Below are 26,363 nucleotides of genomic sequence, written 5' to 3'. Positions count from 1 at the left end.
AAAGGAAGAAGAGACACTAACTCATATGCAAGCTGCACACAAAATAAATAAAAATGAAAGACATTCTCCAACCATTTCCATTTTTCCAGGAATTCTAGTTGCAGTTCATGTTCTCAATAACTGTGTGCAATTGTTCCATTATAGTGAAAAAACAGAACCAGTAAGGTTATATGAGAGATAAGAATAAGATGTTTAAGTCAACAATCACCCATGCCTGTTTCTCCTCTAAAGAATAACAAAATAAAAAGAAAAGATTATTTTAGGAACTATTTTTCTTGAACTATCTCAGGGAAAATTGTCAAACTGATAGGTATACACTCTTACATTATTACAAACTAGTTGTATTAATTACTTGTCTTATAGCTGGAACAAAATGTCTGACCCAAAAAAAATGTTACACAAGCACATGAAAGCAGGTTGGAGTCTTTAAAACAAGGGTGTGTCTATAACTTACTTTTCTGCTGCTGTGATAAACACCACAGTCAAAGAAACTTATAGAAGAGTTTGTTTAGGTTTATGGTACCAGATGGGTTAAAGTCCATCATGGCAGGGAAACAAGACAGCAAACGTTAAGATCAGAAATCTGAGCGCTGACATCTTCAAATGTAAGCATGAAGCACAGAGAGGTAACAGAAAATTATAAGAAGCTTATTTTCTGAAAGTCCACCTCTAGTGGCACACTCCCCGCAGTAAGTATGCTTCACCTACAGCTGCTCAAACAGCATAACCAAATGGAAACCATGTGTTCAAAAACCCAAGACTATAAAATGAAGTTCTCTTACAAACAATTATAGCCTGAGATGAGAACCCAGGTGTCCATGGCCTCTTCAGAAGACTCATGAGATCATATGTGTGAGAAAAAATGGACTGGGAAGCAGGAAGAGACTGGTAGAGATGTGAAACTCTATCCCTCTCTCATAAGCTACATGGAGTTAATGATAGTTCAGTGATGTAGCCCACTTTTATATGGGCTATTTATATGTGGACCATATTGCTATAAATGACTCCTTAATTTCACTACCCTTAAACAACATTATTTAAACTCATACACCCAAAAAGACAGAAAAGTAGAAAGGGGAACTGGTTGGAAAGAGAGAACTATTCAGTAGGATGAAGAAAATGGGAGGATAAAATGAAGGTAAATAAAGTCAAAAAATATTCAATCCACATAAAATGCCATAATGAAACCCGTTAATATATTTAATTAGTATGAGCAAAAAAATGCATAAATGAATTAACTGAACAGCAAAATAATTAAACAAGAAAAATAATTGATTCTGATTGAGTTTATCAACCCATCCTGTGGTGCATCTATATTTTTCTAAAATGAAAGTTTCATCTATGGAAAAGCTCATTAAGATCCAGAAGAAAGTGAAGCTATCAGATTCAAGAAGTAAACAAAACTCTCAAGTGTCAGGAAGTTTCTGAAACTTGGAAGAATCATAAGATCCCAGCATACAGGTTATATAAGAAGCAGTAATTATAAGGAATTATAAGGGAACTTCAGAGATATATCTTTCTTCCATTAGAGATGCAACACTCTTCACCAAGACTCAGTGATGGAGCTGCTTTTGAATCACCTGTGTGCATGTAAGCAAGCACTCATTCATGCTCTTGTAAGTGCCCATAGAAATTCACTACTTCACTAAGCTGGATTTGGGTGGAATCATTCCTTCAGTCTCTCTTTGTTACCATATCTGGAGTAAATAGTTGTTCCTCACAACTCTCTAGGAAATGTCAATACCACCATGCTCATTGGCTTCTCAATTTAGTAGTTAATTGTAATATATTTCAAATAAAAAATGTTCCGTAGACATTTAGTCATTAGCATCACTATAAAAATTCTCATTTTCAGTAATAGTTGTTGATAAAACTTGCAATTAGTATTCATTTTCTCAACAGAAATCGAGTTTGGTGGTGACAATGAAGGAGAAATAGGAAGTCCCACAAAAGCCAAGAAGTTGAATGTATCTATCTTGGATTGGTGTCATCACATCCTTTTGTTCCATAGTAAGCTCGGTGAACACCCAGAATCCTGCATGCGTGCACAAGATTACCATAGTCTTCATCTTTGAATTTATCCACAATCTAAATTGGTTTCTGGTCCAGTGGGACACAGCATCATAACAAACCACTATACGTCAAGCTCCACATATGGTCCCATCTCTTGGCACAACCTTTAGAAGTACTGGTTTTTCTGGTTGAAGAAGTCCTTGCTTGCTTAATTTTAAAGGTATCTGCAACAATTAAACAAGTATAAGCAGTAGTCAATGAAGAGACACTAACCACAACTACAAAGATGAGTCACAAAAATGCCAAAAGTGCTTTACAAGCACACAAAAACTACTTTTACCTCGAGTGTCCTTTCTTAGGTGCTATCTACCTTTTTGGAGAAAGTGTTTCTCACTGGCCTTGAAATCACAAATTATATAGTTTGGGCTACTTAGTGAGCCCCTGGAATCTACTGGTCTCTGTCTCCTTGGTGCTGGGATTATGAGTGCATGTCAACATACGGTGTTGTTTGTTTGTTTATTTGTTTGCTTGGTTGGTTGGTTTGTTGATGGCTAAGTTTTTTTGGTTGATATGTTTGAAGTTGTTTGGTTGGTTTGTTTGCTTGTTTACTTTGTTTGCTATATTTTTCGTGGGTTGTGGGGATTAAGCTTAACTACACATGCTTTCAAGGAAAGAATCGTACTGATTGATCTATCTCCTGCAGCCCCTGAATTTAGACAATTTTTATACTTAGGTCTTCATTTAAAAAAAGATACAATTCTAAAACTGAAATATTTAAACTCTCCAATAAATACTACAAAGAAATACCTTGGATAAATAGATCAGTATAGTTCTCTACAAATCAATAGCCCAGTTAAAAAGATAAACTTCCATAAAACATAAAACTTACTGAAAAAGCACACTGACCTGAGTTTCCTTACAAGGCTGGAAGGAGAAGTTCTGCAGGATACTGACAAGAGCAATTTTCATGTTCATGAGAGCAAATCTCATGCCAATGCAATTCCTGGGTCCATCCCCAAAGGGCAGATATGTGTAAGGATTAATGTTGTCCTGGTTCTTCTTGCTGAACCTGGTTCCACAGGAATAGATGAAGACAAGTTAATGAAGCCTAAAACCCACAACAGTCACTTGCTTGATATTTTTAGATACCCATAAGCAGTAATAAACAGGAAGCTTTTCTGATCTGGTTGTCAACATTTTAGTGCTACTTTTACAATTTCTTGCTTGTTTATAATATATGGTGATTATTTTCCCATTCCACATTAACTTCTTGTATACCCTCTCCAACTCTATTCACGTTCTTCACAACTTGTCTCCCTAATATTTCCATGTCTTTTTGTGAGAGTCTTTCACAGGAAGTCACAAACGTTGTATGTTCATAATGGGGATGGCCATGTTCCAGCCAGGAGACATTTACACTCCTCCCTCATTCTTCAGCTCCTAGTCTTTCCATCCCTTCTTCTGCAGTGTTTGCTGGGCCTTGGAGTAGGTGATCTGCCACATGGATTATACAATTACAAATCTTCCTTCTTGCTTTACAATGGAGGAGCTTGTAGTTATATTGAGATGAGGTGAATGCTGTTTAATAGAACGTTTATCTTTAAACATGATTGTAGCATTTAGTGTGATGTGTTCATTATCTGAGACATTAGAAATGAGACCAATTGAAGAAATGTATGCTATTGGTTGAATTGGTTGAATTAATAGTCATTGAAGTGGGAGGATAAAATATTCACCACTACTGTGTAGCATGAATATAAAAAGCCCAGAGACAGATACTGGGTTCAACCTGAAGGTCATAAAAGTAAAGCAGTCAGACAGTAGAGAAGTCTTACATCTACCAAGGCTGGGTGACTACAGATGGAGTCCTGAACCTCTGTTTCCTCCTTTCTTATATTCCCTTCTTGTGTTGGTATTAAAGGCATGTGATTCCCTCGTAGTGGGATTAAAGGTGTGAGCCATCACCACCTGGATTTGTTTCTGTATTGATCTTGTGCAGCCTAGGATGGCCATGAACACTCAGAGATTCATCTTCCACCGTCTCCCAAATCGTGGGATTAAAGGTGTGTGCAACCACTGCCTGGCCTGTATGACTGACTAGTGTTACTGTTTTGTGTACAATAAATATATGATGAAATATCACTACACTACTGAAATTGTTTTCCTTTTTCTTTCTTCTCACTGTTATTCTTTTTTCTCTTCTCCATTATTCTCTTTCCTTCTTTCTTCCTCTTATTCATTCCCTTACTGCTTTACCTTCCCTTTCCCTCCACTCCTCTTCATCTCTCACTGCCCACTTCCCATACTCCCTTCCTCCACCATTCTCCTCACTTCCTCTTTACCCTCCCTCCTTTTTTCCTTCTTTCTCTTTCTTTCCCTTCCTTTCTCCTTATGACCCTACTTGCCTCCCTTTACTTCCCCTCCTCTCCCTTCCTTTTCTTCCCACACTTTCCTTTCCTCTTTACTTAATATGTTAAGTCAGATAATTTACAAAGACATACAATGCTACTATAGTATGATATTTCCATTAATTTATTTATCTATGTTTTCTTTTGGGTATAAAACCTGGTAGGATCAAATTAGGTAACATATAAAAGATATCTAAGAGAAAACTTGTTGGTTCCTAGAAAAAGCAGCAATTGTAATGTGACTTTGTGTTTTAAGCTGTTTGTTCAATATTTGGAAAATTTTGAGAATATAAGTGTATTATATTTCCAGAAACATAACGATGGTTGTTGATGTGTATGAATAAATTCCACACATGGATGAATTGTTGCTAATCACTAAAAATTCTATTGAGAGTGTTGTGGATATTGATTTATTTTGTTTTCAGAAACCCGTATTTTATTCATCAATGTTTTCTGTTGCAGATATTGATCAACATATTCATTGATCAGTGTTTGAGGTAGTTCCACATACACAGTAAACACAGACTATCTGTCTCATTATTAAATGAATATAATAACAACAGCACAGTCAACCGTCTGTGTGCCACAAAACTATAGGAGGTGCAATTACTGAGACTGGAAGGAACACAGAAGCCATCTACTCTACAAGACAGAAGAACTGATGAGCTCTGGTTAGCTTCTTCAGCAAGTACTGTACATAGACTTAATAGTGACTAAATGATACATCATGGCCAACAACAAAAGGTATCAGAAATCAGGAGGTGCATAATTAGAAGCAATGGCTGTCTAGATTCTAAGCCTCTGTCCTAGAAACACCATTCTTTATTTTGCTTGCCAAGAAAACAATTAGACTGTAGACTGTGACTAAACCCTGACCTTGCCTCTGGATTCCTAGAAGAGTCTGTATGAGAAGAAGGATGTCTCAGACTTCTAGACAGCAGGCCACATGGCTTTGGAAAATTCACATAGTGTAAGAGAGTGTCCAGTACAACATCTAGAGGTGTCCAGAACAACATCTAGAGGAAAGGATGGAAGGATCTGTGGTCTCTTCTCTGTCCTCAGTAGAGATGCTCAAACAAGGCCCTCAGATTGCATCATTAAAGTCACACTAGAGGACCCAGGGGGCAAAGTCTAGCTAAATGGAAAAATGTAAATATTCTCTAAAGGTGATAGGAGCAGTTAAAGGTAACAGCAAGAAAAACCTAGGAATGAAGAGCCTAATCCATTAAAATAAGATGGTGCTGTGGACATTGTGACAGATGCTACTCTTGTCTTAAAAGTTTGAATAGGTATATAGGTGAATAGATAGATAGGTGATAAGTAAACACAGACAGACTCCTATTGCTACTTATGTTATTTCAACATCAAGAGACAGCACATTATGCTTGGACTACTCCAGTTCTGGGTAGTTTATCTTCCCCACATCTCTGTACCTTTCAGGGCGGAACTCCTCAGGTTCTGGCCAGTACTTTGGGTCTTTGTGAAGAACAAGGGTTGGTACTATCACCACAGTACTTTGGGGAATGAGAACCCCATTAACTTCAACATCTGTCTTACAGATTCTCTCTAGTCTTCCAGCAATTGGATATAATCTGAGAGTTTCATTTATCACCATATCCAGATACTCCATCTGGACCAGGGCATCATAGGTGGGGGGTGCCTGCAAAGAGGGAGAGAGATTTTAGTAAATTACGGCTTTGAACTAACTTTTATCTGTGGAGAACTATTTGCAGGTTATACTGCCAAAGAAAAACTCCCATTGATGCAAGATCTTAGCATTTAAAAAGCATTTTAATAACTGAAACTTCAACCTGCTCAATGGATCTATAAGAAATGTAGGGTAATGATGAAATACTGGAAGACTTTGTGACAATCCCAAACTCAGGACCTAAAATCCTCGGTATTGCTATATACAATTTTTCCTTCTTATGGTGAGGAACCATAACTAGCAGATCATGATAATTAGAGTCAACAAGAACTTGAGACTCTTAGAGTTACCTTTCCACAGAGAGACCCCACAAATGTACTTGAAAGTAAATAAGCACAGGAAGAAGGAAAACCCCTATTGTTCTTATTTGAAAATATCCCATGTGGCCAATCTTTTGATTATATATCAAACTTGGAAGCATTAAATAGATAAAATTTTAAATGATCTGGGGAGATACTAGTCTCTTCTCTATTAAAGGACAAATGACAGATAGAGTCATTGCTATCAAAATGGTCCATTCCAACCCTGGTATAAAAGTCACAATGAGAACAGGATCCATCACTCAGCTCTATTCTTTGTGGCTGGTTCATTCGGGTGGCTTTTCCTTCAGGGTTTGCCTGTGAGCTCTGAAGAGAATGATAAACCAGACAGACTACCACCCCATGGACCACGTAACCTCACACCCCACAGCCTCCCAGTTTGAACAGAGTTGTAAAGACTAATATAGGGAACATTTGACTATTACTTTATGGGACTTTTGAACAGATGATAATGATGGGTAAAAAGTTTGATTCAGGCCACCTATGAGTAGAGAGAGATGTGTGGGGCAGAACTAAATCAATCTGCCTAGCCAGGCAAGGTCAGTCACACTCAGCCAACAGCAGGCAACAGCACACCCTACAACATCAGCAGAGCTGAATACACAGACACTTGAGTAACCAAGGCTCACACTTCCATGCCACTTCACAATGATTGTTTTTAGTAGATTTTGATGGCATATAATGGATAAAGATGTGCCAACATTCATCTACAAAGACATTATTTTCCTAAAAGCAGAATCCAATGCCTGTTTCCCATCAATCTCTTTCCAGAATCTTCTGAAATAAAGGTGGTGACGGAATCAATGCTTATCACTGTTGAAAAATTCTCACTGGACATGATAAAGGGCCATGAGTGTCAATGCATCTCCTCTTCCCTTCCTCCCTCTCCAGACCAATCCTCTCACCTTATTGGGCAGAGCTGCATCAATTTCATCCTGCAGTTTCTTCTGGACATCAGGATGAGTGGCCAGTAAATACAAAGCAAAGGAAAGAGCGCTGCTAGTGGTCTCATAGCCAGCGAAAATAAAAATAACTGACTGGGCAACAATCTCCAGATCAGACAAAGCTAATGGGAAAGGAAATACATTTTATTTTTATTTCATGTGTGTGTGTGTGTGTGTGTGTGTCTGTGTTTGTGTGAGAGAGAGAGAGAGAGAGAGAAAGAGACAGAGACAGAGACAGAGAGAGAGACAGAGACAGAGAGAAAGAGAGAGAGAGAGACAGAGAGACAGAGAGACTGAGAGAAAGGGTATTCCATGGTATTCTTGTTAGGGTCAGAGCACAGCTTGCAAGAATGAGTACTCTCCTTGCAACATTTGGGTCCTGGAGTTTGAACTCAGGTCTTTAACTTGGTATCAAGTACCTGTATCTACTGACCTATATTGAGGGCCCAATAGATACATTTAAGGTAAAGGAGAACAGTATTATTATATGGATAAAAAATACATATTCCAAATCCCTGAAAAGATTATGAGAAAGCAATTCAGGGTCACAGTGGCCATGGTTTTCATTCTCACATTGGTCTGACAAGGGATTGAAATGGGAAAGTCACTTTTGTCAGGTTTCCTAAGGTCTACACTCCTCTTGACTATCTGCCCCTCATTCTGACATCCTCATCACCTCCACCACTGAACCATATCAAGAGGAAGAACTTCTGTCTGTTATACAGTTTCTTCAGTATGCCCTGTAGATAATTAGAAGTATACCTTGTTTGTTAAATTTTTATTTTGTCTCTTTGTGAGAACTGAAATCATAACTGCTTGTTTACTGGAAAGCTGATATGGCATATTTTAACTTAAAATCTGCACAATTTTTATTTATTTTATTAAGTTTCAGTTTATTTGCATATGCGTGAATGCATGTATGTGCTCCTGCACATGGTGTATACAGGTAGGCCATGAACATGGGTGTGCAGGTGTGTGTGAACATGGACTCAGGGCAGGATTTCTGGTTTCTTCCTCCATTATTCTGTGTGTCATTGCTTTGGGACATAGTCTCTTACTGAACTAGAATCTCATCATTTCGGCTAGTTTGGAACGATCCTAAACTCTGTGTCCTACTGTTTCTACCCTCTGGTTCCGGGAATATTCAGGAACTTGCAGCCATGCCCAGCTTGTTATGTGGGTGCTGTGCATTCAGACTAAAGTCTTCATGTTTACAAACCAATTGCTCTTACCTATTAAGCCGGTACCCCAACCCTAGGAAATCTACTTCATATAAGCAAAATGAGATGTACTTTCTTGAGGAAAATTAAATTATTCTGCCTAAAACGTAACTTTAAACATTTTGAAAGACTATGAAATAGAAATGTTTGAGTGCATGGGACATTAGCAGACCTATGAAGCATATAGGTATTAAAGAAACTGAGGCAATGATATTAAAACTACTCAAAGTGAGGTCTGTGAACCGGTAGCAACATTTTGGAGGTTCTCAGTAGTGTAGCATCTCAAATCCACCCCATATCTCCCAGGTCAGTGTCTTACCAATCTTCAAAACGCAATTCAGAAGTTAAAGAAGCTACAGAGAAAAAAGAATAGTTACAAAGTACTGAATGATTGACTGGAGAAATGACTCTCTCTGTTAAGAATGTAGGCTGTAAGCCGGGCTGTGGTGGTGCACGCCTTTAATCCCAGCACTCGGGAGGCAGAGGCAGGCGAATCCCTGTGAGTTCGAGGCCAGCCTGGTCTACAAGAGCTAGTTCCAGGACAGACACCAAAAACTACAGAGAAACCCTGTCTCGAAAAATCAAAAAAAAAAAAAAAAAAGAATGTAGGCTGTAGCTGAGTGGTAGTGGTACATCCCATTATTTCCAGCACTCAGTAGGCACAGGCAGGAGTATCTCTGTGTTTGAGGCCAACCAGGTATATAAAGCAAGTTCCAATAAAGTCAGGGACACACAGAGAAGCCATACACACACACACACACACACACACACACACACACACACACACACACATACACACACATATGCACATATGTGTGTGTGTGTATATATATATATATATATATATATATATATATATATATATATATATAGAATGCAGGCTTCTCTTGCAGAGCACCTGGGTTCAGTTGTGGGCAGCCTACAACCACCCTTCACCTAAGCACCAGGGGATCTGATCGCCTCCTCTGACCTCCACAGGAACCTTCACTCATCCATTCACACAGACATACACACATACACAGACACAAGTTAGAAAATAATTCTTTTATTTAAAGGGAAATTACTAACAATATTCTAAAAATGGATCCTCATTAGAGAATTTTTAAATCTCAAATGAAAGAAATATCAATTCCAGATAAATTGCATCTGTGGAGTGCTGTACCTTGATGCTTCAAACTGCAGCCCTGGTATCTAAGACCCAAAGTTTTGACTAAGACTGAATGTAGGCCAAGCAGGACTGCCCTTATGTGTGTGCTCCTTATTTTCATGGTTCTTCTTTACAGGGCAGGGATATCAACAGGGAGTTGCATGCACAATTACTCATGCTATCTTCCCACAAAGTACAAACTAGCCAATCAAGTATAAACCTGCCGACTGTCATTAAGCATGGATCGCATGCCATGGACAAGACCAACAATGAGTTCTATTTATAACTGTGGGCTTTCAGTGATAATATGAGCAATACTCGTAAAAATCATACTACTACTCCATTGATGAGTGTTAAAAACGGGAGAGTATAGTGATACAGCAAGATGTCTCAACAGGTAAAGGGACTGCTGCCAAGCCTGATGAACTGAGCTTCATCCCCAGAACCGAAGAGTAGAAAGTGAAAACAGAATTGTGCAAGTTGCTCTCTGACCCTCATACACACACCATTGCATGTGCATGCCCTCATACACACACAAACAAAATAAGTGATTTTCTAAAATTTATTCAAAAAAGAACAGGATACTGTGCAGGTACGCGAGCAAGAATATATGGAAGTCTGTATAAATTCAGCTGAAACTGACGGCGAGCCTATAATTCCTCTAAAATTTGAAACCTACTTTTTAAACATATAAAATTAGGGAAGAATAAGAAAGAACTCAGTCTGTTGCAAAGAGAAATTTTCTTGATGAGGGATGAAGACTACACTCATTCGTGGGTATAAGGACAAGTGTTCAGACTCTTAGAGATTATGATGATCTAGAGAAGTAGTGGCTGTAGATTCGCATCCAAGATCCATGAATTCATGAGCACTGAGTACTTGGCAGAAACCAGGCATAGTTTCTCTGTTGTTGAGCAAGTCTTAACTCCAATTAGAGAACTGCTGGTTAACACCAACGTATATGTGCCACTACTGCTGTGGAGCCCAGTCCCAGTAGATATATCTCCAAAACACTCCCATACCTAAGGTTCAGGGAACATTGCAGATGAGGGGGCAAGAAGAATGTAAGAGCCAGGAGATCAGGAAAAGTTCTGTGAGATTGTGTCTCCTAGTAATGTCAGAAACTACACCCATAAAGTCTAAGCAACATGGATGCCCAAACATGAGCTGAACAAAGATGATATCAATAGACATACTAAAGTGGAGGAGGCCTCTACCCTGTGCAAAGAACAGTATGCAACTAATGAATGTAGAAAGAGGGAGAAATAGTCTCCTCCCGAAAAGAGCACAGTTATTCAGTACCAAATGACCAGTCCCAAAAGTATACATATGTGCAACATTATACAGACTTAGCAGATTATATTTAGGAACATATATGTATATAAATATATGTTAATTCAATAACAACTAATGAAAAATGAGAGTGAAGTTGAAAGAGAGCATGGAGGGGTCCATGTGAGGGTTGGAGAAAGGGAGGGATAAGTGTTGTGATTATGGTATATGATCTCAAAAAAGGAACTCAGGTGCCCATATGAAAGGTTGACTCAATGCACATGCCTGAATGAACTTGAGTATTCTAATGAGTAATGATAGTGAGGGAGCAGAATTAATTTATGGTATTATGCAAGAGAAGGTGAGAAAGAGGAGGAGGAGAAAGAGAAGGGAGGGAGAAGGAAGAACTGCAAGAGGGAAAATGAGAAGGAGGAGGAGGAGTTGTGGAGGATGAAGGAGAAAAATGAGGAGTGCGAATGAAAGCAAAAAGGAGGAAAAAGAAAAGATGAAACAGAAAACAGACATCTTGTCCCTCTCTTATATAAAACATTATTCATAGCTGCATAGGAGAGGATGAAATTAGAAAGCCATCATTCTTCAACTACCACAGCAAAAGTTGAAAAGCTAATAAGAGTAGTGGGATATAGTCTCACTTAGTCCCAGGGCTTTCTCCACATGTTCCTTATCAGCTACACAGGAAATCAATGCTTGACTGTAAATCAAGAGCTGGGGAAGCATTCATTCCAGGTTTCTAATGACCATCACTACTGTGGGACTGTTCCTGCACTGAATGTCTAGATGCAAATCTCCAGGCAGAGCTTTTGACTCAGTGGATCTAGACGAGGCCCTGATGGTATTTATTCTATGGTACAAGATTCAGAGACCACTGGTAACCTCCAGGCCCAAATCACATGCTTATGGCTGCCTTTCAGGCTTTTAACACAATTTTAATCCAGGGCTTTTAGAAAGTTCCTCTGCTACCACATATACTGTCTACATTTGTGGTTGGGTTGAGTTGGGTTTGTTTTGGAGGGGTTGAAATTATTTGAAATTTGGAGGCATATTCGTCTACCTGAAAGCCCCCTGCATATCTCCAGGACAAAACCCCACTCTGAGGTTCCCCATCAATGAACATGAAACATCCTTGCTTACCTTTATGAGACTCCTTGATGTTGGAATTCTGGGAGTTTATCATCAGTTGAAGAAAATCTACTCTTTGCTGAAAGAAAATCATTTTTGAAAGATTCAAGATCAGTTGAGAGGTCAGAGTGAGTCACAAGTGCTGAACTAATCACCATTCTGAGAATAATATTTAGCTAAAATCCAGAAGTCAATGATAAACAAAAATGTCCATGCACATGGTCTGGAGAAAAGACTACTTTCCTGAGTGACACTGGCTGAGTGTCCAAAGACTTTGGTCTTTCCTGTCTTTGACCATGAGTTGTCTGACTTCTGCACAGTCCAGGTGGTCCCTTCTCTTTGCATGAGTGCTCCCACAGTAAGAAGTTCTGGACTTCAATCTCCTGCCCTCCCATATTAATTTCAACCCATTGTCCTTATTGATGAAACTTGAAAGCACAATGACTGGGAGAAGCAAGCCTGAGCTACACAGTAAGACTATTCCCCAAAAAAATAAAAATTAAAAATAAAGCAGACTAAACTGTACTGGGTAGAATAAAATGACCTTTTTGAAAATATGTAAAATAATAGGATTAGAATGAAGTGATTTCTTGTCAGTATAAGGTCTGGGAAATTAAAGAACCTGAAAAGAATTTTTAAGTAGAATCATTTTCCTTTTGGAAAAGAGAAATGGCAATTTTGTTTTATTTTTTCAATTTGCATTAAATGATGCATTAAAATTGTACATGGAAATGGAATTAAATGAAATTTTGATGCATGCATTTATTGAATGTTGTTTAAATTAGGTTAAGCATATTTTTTCAATATCCATTACTCATCAATGATGAGAACTTTCAAAGTCCATTCCTCTATACTTTTTGGATTTTTTTTGAATGGCTTCAGAGCACATAGGAGTACAAATGTCTCACACACAAGCATATGTCATTATATGACCAACAGGAAGATGGTTGGGTCACATAGGATATCTATTTTTTACTTTTTGCCCAACATTTTACTCTGAAGTAAACTAAGATCACTGAAGGCTTAACCCTTGAAGAATGTTTTTTTTGGCTGTGTGTAGTGATTCACACCTTTATTCCCAGCACTCAGGAGCCAGAAGACAGTGAAAACCAAAATAATAATAATAATAATAATAATAATAATAATAATTGCTCCATTTGGGATCTCCTGATCCAACACCAAAGTCATAAATTCTGTTCCTGATATGAAATTCTAGAATAAGATTGAGTTAGATACCGAGGGCAACTTGAGCCATTGTTCAAGAATGGCATGTTTGCTGACCTTGTAGAAGGGCCATCATTTTATTCGTTTTCCATAATTCTCCTAATTTACATCCCCATAAATCATAAGCAAGGAATCTCTTTTTACTAGCATGTGGTAAAAATTTTCCCTTCAAGTATTTATTCTGTCCTAAACTAATTGTCAAGCATTACATTAATTTTCAACACTTTCCCTAACTCATTTCATTTCTCTATTCACAATCACTACACTCTTCATTCTCTTCAAAATATCAAAAATCCCCTGTCGGGGGCTGGAGAGATGGCTCAGAGGTTAAGAGCACTGACTGTTCTTCCAGAGGTCCTGAGTTCAATTCCCAGCAACCACATGGTGGCTCACAGGCATCTGTAATGAGATCTGGTGCCCTTTCTGGCAAGCAAGCAAACAGGCAGACACAACACTGCATACATAATAAATAAATAAAATCTAAAAAAGAAAAAAATATCCCCTGTTCTTAACCTACACTCCTCCATCTGACTTTCAAAGATGCACAGGAAATATATATATATATATATATATATATATATATATATATATATATATATTTATATATATATATACATCTATATATACATTGCATATTTTTATAGAGAAGGAAAACACGTTATCAATAAATGAAAGTCGTTGTGTGAGCAGCTATTACCTTTTTTTTATCTTGAATGCGATTCTCTTTCATTCGTTGCACAGAAGTTTTAAAAAAGTTTATGACATCTTTTGGAAACAGGCAGAAACCTAATACCTCAAGTATTGGGATAAGGAATGGAAAGAGTGCTAGAGGGGAAAGAAAAGACAAACTGTGGTGAAAAGACAAATTTTACCTAGAATAATTGCATTTTTTTGATACTCAGAGCAGTAAAAGTTATCAGGATCTCAACTGAGATTCTGCCTCTTGCTCAGTTTCCAGGCTACTGCCTAGAAAAGGGCATGTCAATGTACGTATGACCACCAACACAGAAGTGATATCAATGGCTCTTGACTCATAGTGTCAGGGTTAAATTCCTTGACCTCTCACCCTTGACATGTTGGACTAAGGTCTTCTTGGACTGATCAGGTTTCAGTCCAGTGCTACAATTAATCAAGGTGCTCAAGAAAGAACTTTCACGGCTGGAGAGATGGCTCATTGGGTAATGTATTTGCCTTGCAAATGTGAGGGCCTGTGTGTTTGGTTCCCATGGTAAAAGTCAAGAGCAGTTGCTCAGCAATAGCAGTGTGAGAGGTGGAGAAATGAATTCCAGAAGCTTGATGGCTAGCTAACCATGGGCAAGTTCACCTAACTACTTGGTGACGCTCCAGGCTAGTGAGAGAGACTGCCTTAAACAAAAGGTGGCAGATGCCTGAGGTTTTTCTCTTATCTCTGCACTCTTATGTATAACTATATATGCAAGTGCACCTACCTACCCACCCATGAATACACACACATATAAATAATAATAATGATGACATTAACCAAAAACACAAAAACAAAGTATGCTTTATAAGATGGAGACAAAATAATAAGCAGAAGGGAGTTTATGGGTATTGAGGAAAACCTGATCTCATGACAACACTTTATAGCATGTGCCACTAAAAGAGATGAGAAAACACACTTCAGGCAGAGAGAGTGTGAATTCTACTGAGCAAAGTGCAAACTAATGAAATAAAAAATATGGAGGGAAATCAATGAAAACAAAAGATGTTTCTTTGAAAATATCTTCAGAGTTTGCAAACCATTGGCTGGGGTTGTTCTGGAATTAGAGTGATGGCTCAGGTTACTAGCAGTCACAGTGAAGTGGGAGCAGAAAAATGCTGTGAACAGCACAAGGGCATAAAAAGGAATGCTACTAATGGTTGGAGGACTGGGACAATAGCCGCAATTACACAACTTAACTGAAACGTATAAATTCTTAGAACTATACAAATTATAGAAACTGACTCAGAAAGAAACTGCACACCATGCATAATTTATCTGTAGTGTAATGCAGGGTTATTTGTTGCAAAGAAAATATATAGAGACCCATAGTTTTTCTCACAGTCTAAAGAAAATGGACAACTATGGTAAAAGGGGATTATCATATAAACATGTTCCAGGATCATACTTAATCTTTACCTCCCCCTACCTTACCATACGTACAGAATTAAAAGTGCTCCTGATTTTTATTTTATTTCTATCCACAGGGAAATCCTAAAAGCAGAACATTATGATGCTGAGTTTTAATAAATATCAAGGAAAGGATTTGCATTTCTTCCCAAACACTTTCAAAATACAGAAAGGATGTGAAAACATCTCCAAAATTCTCCATAAGAAGAACAGTGCCCTCATACTAAAACCAGACAAATATTTCACAGGAAAAGATCTGCAAACTAACATCACTTGTGGTTGCAAGATTTTCAGCACATTATTAGTATACTGAATCAAATTACTATAAGAGTTTTATTACCCTAACTAGGTAGGATTCATCTCAAGAAATCTCTGCTGTATCATTGAGCATATAAATGCTACTGAAAATGAGAAAAACAGATGAGTAAATGCAAAAACATTTGAGAAAAGCCAATTCCCTTCTGTGATTAGACACATCTTTAATTAGTTCAGTGTATTATGTTAGACATTACTATGTAACTGGGCACCCTTGGGTAGATATGCAAAATCAACCAAAACTGTGTGCTGAAACACAAACTTGCATAAGAATATTCATTGCAGCACTATTCACAGCATCCAAAAGTCAAAACATTCCAAATATCTGTAAGTCACAAACAAAACATGGCATGCATGTCCATACAGTAGAATATGATTCTGTCATAGAAGAAATGCAATAATGATGCATACTTCAAGATACAACATTTTTAAAACATACCAGTTTGAAGGAGACACAAAAGGTGACATTATACTCTTCTATTTATATAAAGTGTTTAAGAATAGGCAAATCTGAGCAGTTAGAAAATAGATTGCTTGTTGCTTATGCCTGAGGGAGATGAGTAATCCTTAAAAGTACAGAGTTTCTGAGATGAGGAAAAGGATCCACAGATGACAATATTGATAGCTGAAAATGTTTTAAATATATTGAAAACCATCTTTTGGCCTGTTAAAGTGGGCTACTTACAACATAGGTGCATTATATTTTACTACACTGATACTTTAAAAGACAGAATGTATGAAACATTGGATCACGTACTCACTGAGAGGAACAATGGATCAAAGACATCAAATTTTAAGAGCTTCTTGATTTTTTCCACAAAAGGGTCCTGAGGATTGTTGAGGGAATCAACGTTCACTCCAAATGATGTGGCAGTGATCACATCCATGCTGTAGGCCCCAAAGATACTGGAGAGAGAGGGAGGGGTAATTAACAGCTACACCTCTCCCTACTCCACCTAAGATACATAAGGTGTGAAGTAGGAGTAATTCACATGTCCAGTCAGGACAGTCATAGTGCCACACAGAAACCCTTTCTGTGGTATCCTCGTTCCTAACATACTCAGCTTTGAGAAGTTTGTCAGGTAACAACGTTGTGTTTGTCTTTCTGTTGTGGGATGGCATGGGTACTATGAGGGTTAGTTTTAATTATCAAAATAACATAATCTAGCAGTGCCTGGGAAGAAACTCTCAAGGAGGTATTGTTTAGATCAAGATGAACAGGACCATGGGGTGTTGCCTTGATTGTGTTAATTGATGTGGGAAGGTGTGACAACATTCCCTGGGTGTGCTAGTTTAAATGCAGTTGGCTCCCATAAGCTCATAAGGAGTGGTACTATTAGGAGGTGTGGCCTACTTCAACAAGTTTGAGTACTTGGTCCCCAGCTAGTGGCACTGTCTGAGAAAAATGTGGAAACTTAGAGGTAGAGCCACATTACAAGAAGCAGGTATCTTTGGGCAGGCCTTGAGTATATATACCCTGCCCGTACTTCCTTCTGCCTGACATAGATGCAGTGTGATCAGCTAGCCTCCTGCTCATGCCACCGTGTCTTCATGCTGTGATGGATGGATGGATGGATATATCTGCCTAGAACTGTAAGCCAAAATGAAACCTTTCTCCTTTCAGTTACTTTGTCATGGTCTTTAGTCACAGAAAAGTAATCAACACAACAGACCAACAAACAACGACTGTACTAGTACTTACTCTTTCATGCTGATGGGATCCCCATTCTCTGAATTCTTCCTCATGTTTTTCACCAACATGTCTGCATACTGCTTAATGATGGGGACCATCTATACGCAAAACAAAGTACCATCTATAGTGAGATGAGTCAGTTTCCAGTAGACACGGTTTTCCCAAGGACAAAGCAAAAAGTCCCATTAACACAAAAGGACATTCTTAGGAAGTTTCAACCCAGAGGTCACTGATTAGAAAAGGGTTGTGATCTTCCATGTCCCCAGATGTGTTTCTCATATTTACAATGACCATCTTATTATTTCATTACCTCCTTGAGCTTTCCACTGGTGAAGGTTGGAGACAGCAATGCTCGGATTCTCTTCCATTCTTCATTCTCAGCGACGGAGATGGCTTTTTTCATAATTCCCACTGGACCAAAAGTCTAGAATCCAAAGCAAAAGAGATGTTATTCTATAGAGTAACTGTAAAGCTGTGGGGAACAAACATCACTTATGTACAAACTATTTAGAACTATGTCTTTAAATGGTATAGGAAATCTGTGTTTCAAATGCCTCACTCTCAAGGAAGCCGGAGGAAGAGAAAGTAGGGTCTATCAGCAGTGGAGGTTCAATAAAGGTAGGACTGAATTGATCAATGTATCAATTTTCATGCATTTTTTATCATGCCTGACTCCACTAACAATATGTAATAAATAAATGCAATGGAAAAATATTAAGCATATGTGTTGTGTGGAAAGTCACAAAAAACTTAGCAGCAGCAGCTAAAATTGAGCCCAACTGTGGAAAATTAAAGTTTATAACCTTGAAAAGCAAAGGCACACTCAATATTCTGCTCAGCATTGTACTGGAACTCCCAGCTAGCACAGCAAGCAAAGAAAAAAATAACATAAAAATTATGTAGAAAGAAAAGTTTCCCTATTTTTTAATAAAATAATGTCAAGATAAAAAATTCATGGAGGACATAAACAAACAACTGGAACTTACAGATGAGTCAATTCACAAAAACACTGCTAAGGTAAGTGAGGAAAATGCAAAACCTCGTGAAATACACAATGATTTTCACAATTATTCCAAAGAAAATGAAACTCTTTACAAATGAATCTAACAAAATCTAACAACAGCAATAAAAATGCTCATTAAAAAACAGTGAAAATGTGAAGAAATAAAAAAACAAAGTATTCACAGATCAAAACAACATAGATCTAACATACATGGGAAGTAGAAAAAGACAAGATCTCCTGAGTAAACTGGGAGCATGGGAAACTTCGGGGAGGGTTGAAGGGGAGGGGAGAGTCAGGGAGGGGAGCAGAAAAAAATGTAGAGCTCAATAAAAATCAATAAATAAAACAACTGCTGGGGAGATGGCTCTGAGGGAAAGAGTGCTTGTTGCTAAAGCATGAGAACCTGGGTTTGAATCTGCAACAGCCGCATTTTAAAGCATGTTGGCTATGCCCATGGGTGCTGGTAACCCAGTGTTGGGGGAATGGAAACAGGTATCACTGGCCAACCAGAGTAGTCAACAAGGCAGAATAGTGCAGTAGGACACCTGGCATCCTCCTCAGGTCCTCTGCTGGTTCAAGCAGACACAGGCATGTACATACACATATATACAACTCTCACAAACAGAAGATTCAATATACTAAAGTACTGTGCTTTAGACACACACACACACACACACACACACACACAAAGGAGTTTTATTCAGTCATAAAGAAGAGCAAAATTATATCATTTCCAGGAAAATAGATGGAACTGAAGACCATGTTAAGTGAAGAAAGATTCATAAAAACTAGTATCACCTATCAATATTAATAATAGATTTTTAACTATGTACATGTAAAAGAACATTATAGAGATTGAACCAAAGGCTTAGAACTTAAGAAGATTTGCTGCTCTTATTGAGAACAGGAGTTTGGCTCCTGGCATGCATCAGGTCACTCATAAATACCAGTAATTGTGGCTCTGAAGAATCCTGCACCCTCTTCTGGCCTCTGTGGGCACCTACACACATGTTCACATGCACACACGCACAGAGAGACACATAAAAACATACACATAAACAAATATAAAATAACTTTTTAAAATGTCACAAGAAAACCCACTATTTTAAAGTTTGAAAAAAAAAGAAAAAAAAGAAAACCCACTATTTTGTATGATAAACATATGCCAATTGTGCAGAAACTAAAGATGAAATGCTTTCCAACTAAGAAGAAAATACAAGTTCTGTGTGGCAACTCTATAGACTAGGATATGAAAACCTTGTGACAAACAAAAATTTCTGTATCTCGGCTGCTGGTTATACATAGATACACAACTAAATATGCATGGAGTTGCATACCTGTGTGCACACACACTACAAAATAAGGACATGTAAAATTGGTACTGAAAAAAATATATGGGTTATATAAATTTTCTGTCACAGAAACATACTAAATTTACAGTTATGTAAAGCATTGAGACAATCAAGATGAGGAACAAATGGATCACAGTTAGACATTTGAGCCAATGTCCTATGAAATTATAATTATTTCATTATAAAAAGTAGCATATTTCCAGGATGTGGTGGTGCATGCCTTTAATCCCACTTCTTGAGAGACAGGGGAAGGCAGATTTCTGTGAGTTTGATGCCAGCCTGGTCTACAAAGCAAGTTCCAGGAAGCCAGAGCAGTTACACAGAAAACCCCTGTCTCAAAAATAAATAAATAAATAAATAACGAAGATATAAATGGAGAGATGACTTAGTAGGAAAGAGTGCTTGCTGTGTACACATAAGGATCTGACTTTGAATATCAAACAAATACTTAAACAGCTGAATATGGCCCCATGCAACTTTAACCCTAGCTCTGTGAGGGGCAGAAACAGAATAGTCAGTGCTTTCTGATTGACAGCCTAGCTCCAGGTTCAATGAGACACTCTATCTGAAGGGAATAAGGAGGAAAGAACAGAACACCCAATGTCCTCCTCCAGCTTCCATATGTGTGTAGGATGTGTGTAGGCACATGTGTTCATATACCCCATGCATGCAAAGAGACCTTAATATATAAACAAATAGATTAAGACATTTTAAATAGATGCCTACCCGCCGATTTGTGAAGGTAGAATAACATTCTTTCACCAGCACTGTTTTGATCATGTCTGGATCCGTGATAGCCAAAATAGGGTTTCGACCCTCATAAAACCTGCAATGGCAAAGCAAAGAGGATTAAACACAATCAACTGAACTTGATAGTTGGAAGCACGCCCAGTAACCCAGAATATGATCCAATCCATATGTTATATAACTACCATCTTAGTTATACAACATGCTGCAACATGATCACCTGCTGCAAGTCAGGGATTCTGATCACAGGCCACTGGTGTCTCATGAAATGAAGTATAATATAGATCATTCAGGAAAGAGGCAAATGAAAAATAGCTCCACAAAGAGACCATAGTCAAAACTAAATTAGAACATTTGCTAAAACTGGATGGTGTATACATGATATTGCCCACATACTGCTTTTGATAATTTTTGCATGGTCAAAATATCAGATTTTATTTAATATTTAATATTCACTTAATATCCAAAAAGGATATTAAGTGAATTGAAAACTGAAAGTGAGTAATTTAAGTATAAAATAGTGGATCATTTAGACATCAGATTGAAACTCGGGTGAACTATTCCCTGAACCAGCAAGTCTTGGAGAAAAAAGTCAAAATATGCAACTTTCTCAGTCAAATTCAGTATGTGAGACATATGGGACCTTTGGAAGAAAAATCCCCCAAAAATCTTCATAATAGATAGCTAACACTCAAAATCCTTTGGGCTTTTGTCAACATTTCACATCTTCCTAGTAGAAACTGACAGAATGCTTACCCCCACATTTTCCCATATTTTTTATGACATTGTATGTCAAATTCCCAGAAACCCTGGAAAGAGAAAGAAAATGAAAATCTGTAAGTATGTTAAATATACTGTCCTTACCTCTAGTTGGGGGACAAATGATTACTATCCCTCAGTAGCACTGAGAGGGACATTCTTATTCACAGCTTTCTGAGTGGAAAGGAGTTAAATGCTAGAGGTATTTGAAATAGGAATATTAAAGATTCCCACATTTTCTCCCACATTTCTTGCAAATGCACAAAAACTCAGCCTTGGTTATGAATAATTGCTAATCCCGTTGTACATGCTTGGCCATTTACTCTTCACTGTGGATAACAGTTAACAACATGTTTCTAAAGGTTTTGCTTCTCTACATACTGTCACAAAAAATTCTCAAGCGCCCTGAATTGTTCCTTCCATAGACACAAAGAAGAAATGGAAACTAAAGGAATGTCAGTGAGGTCCATTTAACTCCTCATTCACCATCTTTTTTATTTGTTTTGTGACCACTTGCTTAGAAGACTAATAGTATCATGACACTGAAGATGTCAGGAGGCTCTTTTAATTTAGGGTCTTTAATCTCAGGCAAGTTACTGAGTGAGAGAGTAACTGAACAAGGATGACAAAGAGGAGACTGCAGAGATGGCACAGTGGTTAAGAGCATTGCCTGCTGTATTGGAGGACCAGAGTTCAGTTCCTAGCACCCATATGGCAGCTGTCTGCAATGTTAGCTCTAGGGAGACTACTTTGTGGGCATCCGGCACTCATATTCACACGTATAAGCACATGAAATACTCATATGCACAAAAATATTTTAAAAAATAGTGAAGAGAAATTGACTTTATGGCTCCCTGGCACCATAAGAAAATAGGGAGTTGCCTCCTCTACACAGAACACATCAAGGAAAATATTTTCTCCTCCACATATAACATTGGAGATTAAATACTTGCTCTGAGTTCCTAAAACTTAAAAAGAAAACGTCTGCTAAGTTTCAGTTATATTTTGATTATGCCAATAAAAATTTTCGAACCATGGCTTTCCCTTGCTAAAATCTACAATGGAGAAAAAGAACATTTCCTTTCAAGGATCACAAGTCTGAACATCAAGACCTCAGCATGTTCTTGTGGTACAATTGAGCATTCTTTGGATGGATACCATGAGTGTTGATATGACAGAGGTCTGAACTGACCAACTATGCCAAACCAGATTCTCCAAAGACTAACATCAAGGCCTTTGAGAAGCTGATCTTGCTTCAGATGGAAGCTAAATGTGAATTTTTAAATGCATCCTCAGTTCTACTCAAGATTTTATCTTTTTATTGATGGAACTAAGCCAGTCTTGGCAAGCACAAGGGGAAAGATAGAGAGCCCATTGAACACTCACCTTCCTGTAAGCAAGAACTGACCCCAAGAAAGGCAGAGGTTTGGGCCCAGGAATTCCCAACTTTTTAAAAATTCCATGCGAATGAGTTCCGTATCTATGAAGTGAAAGAGAAAAACCAGTACATTGGGATTGCTGTTGTATGTTATAGTGGCTCACCTGTCATGAATACAGACACTATAAAATTCAAAAGAGGAAACAACATATAGGCAACAAATAACAACAAAAACTCCAACAGAAATAATTATTTTTGGTCTTCACTTCTCTGGAGTTCTTTGTGAGACTCTCAAAAACCACACTGATTATCTTAAAAAGTAAGTAAAATTTGGGGGGGTCTAATTCCTAAAGTTTATTATTAATTATTAATAAATGTTTGGAAAATTGAGTTTGAATGTTCATGTGAAATCTAAACTGAGTTCTTATATATCATTTTTTCACTTGTTTTTATTTAGAAAATTGATTAGATGCTAATCAACTATCCTTCTACTGATCTTCTAGTGATCTTCAGTAAGAGCCACACCCCACAAGTGTATTTAAGTGTTCTCTCTTAAGAGAAGAGGCATATTCACCACTTCCTCCTAACTAATACCTGAAAGTGTTTTATTTCATCACTGGCTCATCCTCTTCCTTATCCGCCTACACTAAGGTATTTGCATGACTGGACAGACAGGTATATCAAACACTGATGAATTTTTTTAAACCTGATAAGCAAGTTTATTTCAAAGCAAATGTGCAATCTTTGCCATGTATTTATTTATGCACTAGGTTCCTATTCCTGACACTATTATAAACAAATGAAGTTGCTGTAAATACAGCAGTTCTCACAAATATTGAAAATAACAGTCCCAATTTAACTCTTTGAAGGAAGATCCTAGGATTACCTCAAAGAAATTCTAGGCCTGAATAGAAAGAAATGAAAATTTTCAGTTAGTTGCAAAATATCAGATGGAAAAGATGTTGCCACAATACTTTAAATGCCTATTCCTTTAAAGAATAGCTACCTTTAAAGTAAAGTTATCTCTGAATTTTTCATGTTCACATCCCTATGAGTTTCTACCTTTCCTTTGAAGAAAATGATAACAGAAGTTAGATGTGAGGGAGCATCTACTACCCACAGACTCATAGGCACACACAGACAGAAGAGAGAGACAGAGAGAGAGAGAGAGAGAGAGAGAGAGAGAGAGAGAGAGAGAGAACAGTGGTTCTCATCTTCCTAATAAAGTGATCCTTTAATACAGTTCCTCATGAGATGGTGACCTGACAACCATAACATTATTTTGTTGCTACTTCATAACCATAATTTTGCTATGGCTATAAATTATAATGTAAATATCAGATAAACAGGATAACTGATATTCGATCCCTGAAAAACATTCATTTGACCTAAAGAAGGTCACAACCCACAAGCTAAGAACAATTGCAGTAGAATGAGTTGGGGATAGTGGCCACATATGCTTTGAATTCTGGAACTCAGGGTAACCTCTCTCCTGACCTCACAGGAATCCTTTCATCAGAAGGAAATTCTGAGATGGATGTTCTTACTGATGCTCCCAGAAGCACTTAAAGGGTATATATCTAACATCCTATTTGTTTTAGAATGTGTGATATTTGAGGAGACCAGTAGATCTCCTAGCCAGGGAGGAGTAACTCCTTATACTGATGCTATGGACTTGAAGGGAAATGGTGAAGGGAAAGAACCAAAGTCAGGTCTTCTTTACTCTAAAGATTCATCATTTAATAGTACTAGAGAGATGTTTAGTGGTTAAGAACACTTGTTGCTCTTGTGGAGGACCTGTGTTCAATTCCAGAATTTATATAGTGGCTCACAGCCAGATATCTGTGTGTAACTCCAGTTCTTGAGGAACAAGATGTCCTCTTCCAACCTCCATGGGCAACAAATACACATGTATGTGCACATACGTACATGCAAGCTAAACATTGACATAAAATAAAATGACCTAATGTAATATAAAAAAGACTCATCACTTAGAAGCAAATAGTTCAGCATATTATAGGTAGAAAGACTGAGTTTGGGAAAGACAGAGAGCTCCAGGGAAGGGTAGCAAAACAAGGAATAATCTGAGCCTATCATATGGCCTTGGATACACACTAAGGACATTGTATAAACAGTCCTAGAGGGGAGAGAAGGGAGTAGAAGAGAGCCATGTGCACATGGGACAACACTACACATCTCCTACATCAGAGGACACAGGTGAAGATGGCAAAAAATGTTCTTCCTAGGCCCACAGTCCTGAGACCTTGCAGAAGAGACCTCCCAAAATAAAGAGGGACCAATTATGTGTCATCCGCGTCTGCTGAGCTCTGGTTAGTTAATTTGGGGGAAGCCTGAGACTGATTCAGAGGATACCCAAGTCTAACTGATGTCTCTCAATCCTCGTATCTACAGAAAGTGGAACTGAGTAGAAAGGTAATGTGCATTTATCCCCTTAGAGGGATTTGCTTAACCAACAGCAACACCTTAGGTCTTTGTAGCATGCCACACTCAAGCAACATTCCCTTCATTTTCTCTTTGGAGAAAAACAGGGGGAAGAAAGAATCATCCAATTCACCTTCCCATGTCCTGATCACTGAGGAGAGGAGCCTGGGCATTTTACTCACAGGTAGAGGAGCACCAGGCAGGTAGCCAGGAGCATCCAGGTTTCCATGGAGAAGTTTGGGATCAGGTCCATTGCTGCTTCTTTAATCAAGTATCTCTTTGTGGTTTATTATCAGCTGCGTGTGCACCACCTTGCAGGACTGAGCCTGATGAGCTTTCTTTTCTGTTCTGCTGTGACTGAAAAGGTGAGCCTGCAGTGCTTAAGTATGGGAAAGGGGTGGGGTTGAGTTTGCAATCAATGAAAACACGACCATGCCCCACCCACAATTTCAAGAGTCAGGTACACTCTCTAAATTTGCAGTTGGCATAATGCCATGGATGTACCCACTTTCAGCTTTGAATTCATTTGCCATGAAACATTAACCAGAAAAAAATGCAAACGGTGATTTGATTGTCACTTAGAGCAAAGGTTACTTATCAGAAACTCAAGTGAAATCATTGGCTTTAATTCTCCTCCAGTAGTTCTGTCCATGATTGTTTTCTGTTGTGATTAAAAATAAAAATATTAACCAAAAACAACCTGGGGAAAATGGTTTATTTCGTATTACAACTTACGGTCTATCATGAAGGGAAGTCAGGGCAGAAATACAAGGTATAAATTTGGAGGCAGAAATGAAAGCAGTGCCCATGGCTGAACTCTGCTTCAGACTTTCTCCCTGGGGTTTGGTAAGACTAATTTATTCTCCCATGGAAATGGTGCAGAGAACTGGAAAGGGCATTAGAGTCGCCCACACCCATATAGACTACTTACATAGTGCTTTCTGAGTTATTTTGGGAGGTGTAGTGTCTTTCTCTGTGTGTGAAAGAGAGAGAGAGACAGAGACAGAGACAGAGAAGCAAAGAGAGACAGAGAGAGGCGGGGAGAGAGAGACATGTTCTGTTTTGTTGTATGTAGCCCATTGTCCATTGTCAGAGAATTTTATGGTTTTAATGAAAGCGGCCCCTGTAGGCTCATATATTTAAAACA

At 38.1% G+C, this 26,363-nt stretch overlaps 1 protein-coding gene across 2 annotated transcripts; it reads right to left on the bottom strand.

Annotated features, from left to right (window-relative positions):
* Positions 1 to 1,174: 1,174 nt before the first annotated feature.
* Positions 1,175 to 25,579, bottom strand: LOC146895492 (cytochrome P450 3A9). Of its 2 annotated transcripts, XM_087903410.1 has the most exons (13): positions 25,399 to 25,578; positions 22,783 to 22,876; positions 21,394 to 21,446; positions 20,617 to 20,716; positions 17,846 to 17,959; positions 17,545 to 17,633; positions 16,600 to 16,748; positions 14,094 to 14,221; positions 12,185 to 12,251; positions 7,355 to 7,515; positions 5,855 to 6,081; positions 2,920 to 3,082; positions 1,175 to 2,237 (listed from the first exon to the last, which is right to left on the bottom strand). In XM_087903410.1, exons 1-13 carry the CDS (start codon positions 25,467 to 25,469, stop codon positions 2,142 to 2,144), a joined length of 1,512 nt encoding a protein of 503 aa, XP_087759536.1. In that variant the 5' UTR covers positions 25,470 to 25,578; the 3' UTR covers positions 1,175 to 2,141. The 2 variants fall into 2 exon arrangements, with proteins under 2 accessions (XP_087759536.1, XP_087759537.1); XM_087903411.1 differs by lacking the exon at positions 2,920 to 3,082 and having other exon boundaries at positions 25,399 to 25,579.
* Positions 25,580 to 26,363: the final 784 nt, after the last annotated feature.

The sequence above is a fragment of the Myodes glareolus genome, chromosome 2 (assembly GCF_982192425.1).
Source record: "Myodes glareolus chromosome 2, mMyoGla1.1, whole genome shotgun sequence".
Classification (NCBI taxonomy): Eukaryota; Metazoa; Chordata; class Mammalia; order Rodentia; family Cricetidae; genus Myodes; species Myodes glareolus.
This window is presented reverse-complemented; position numbering and strand designations above follow the sequence as displayed.

Coding starts and splice junctions, on each gene's coding strand:
- LOC146895492 (XM_087903410.1), bottom strand. CDS start 25,469: ATGGACCTGATCCCAAACTTCTCCATGGAAACCTGGATGCTCCTGGCT. Junction 22,877..25,398: donor TGCCTGGTGCTCCTCTACCT/GTGAGTAAAATG, acceptor TTCACTTCATAG/ATACGGAACTCATTCGCATG. Junction 6,082..7,354: donor ATGCAGCTCTGCCCAATAAG/GTGAGAGGATTG, acceptor CCCTCTTTGCAG/GCACCCCCCACCTATGATGC.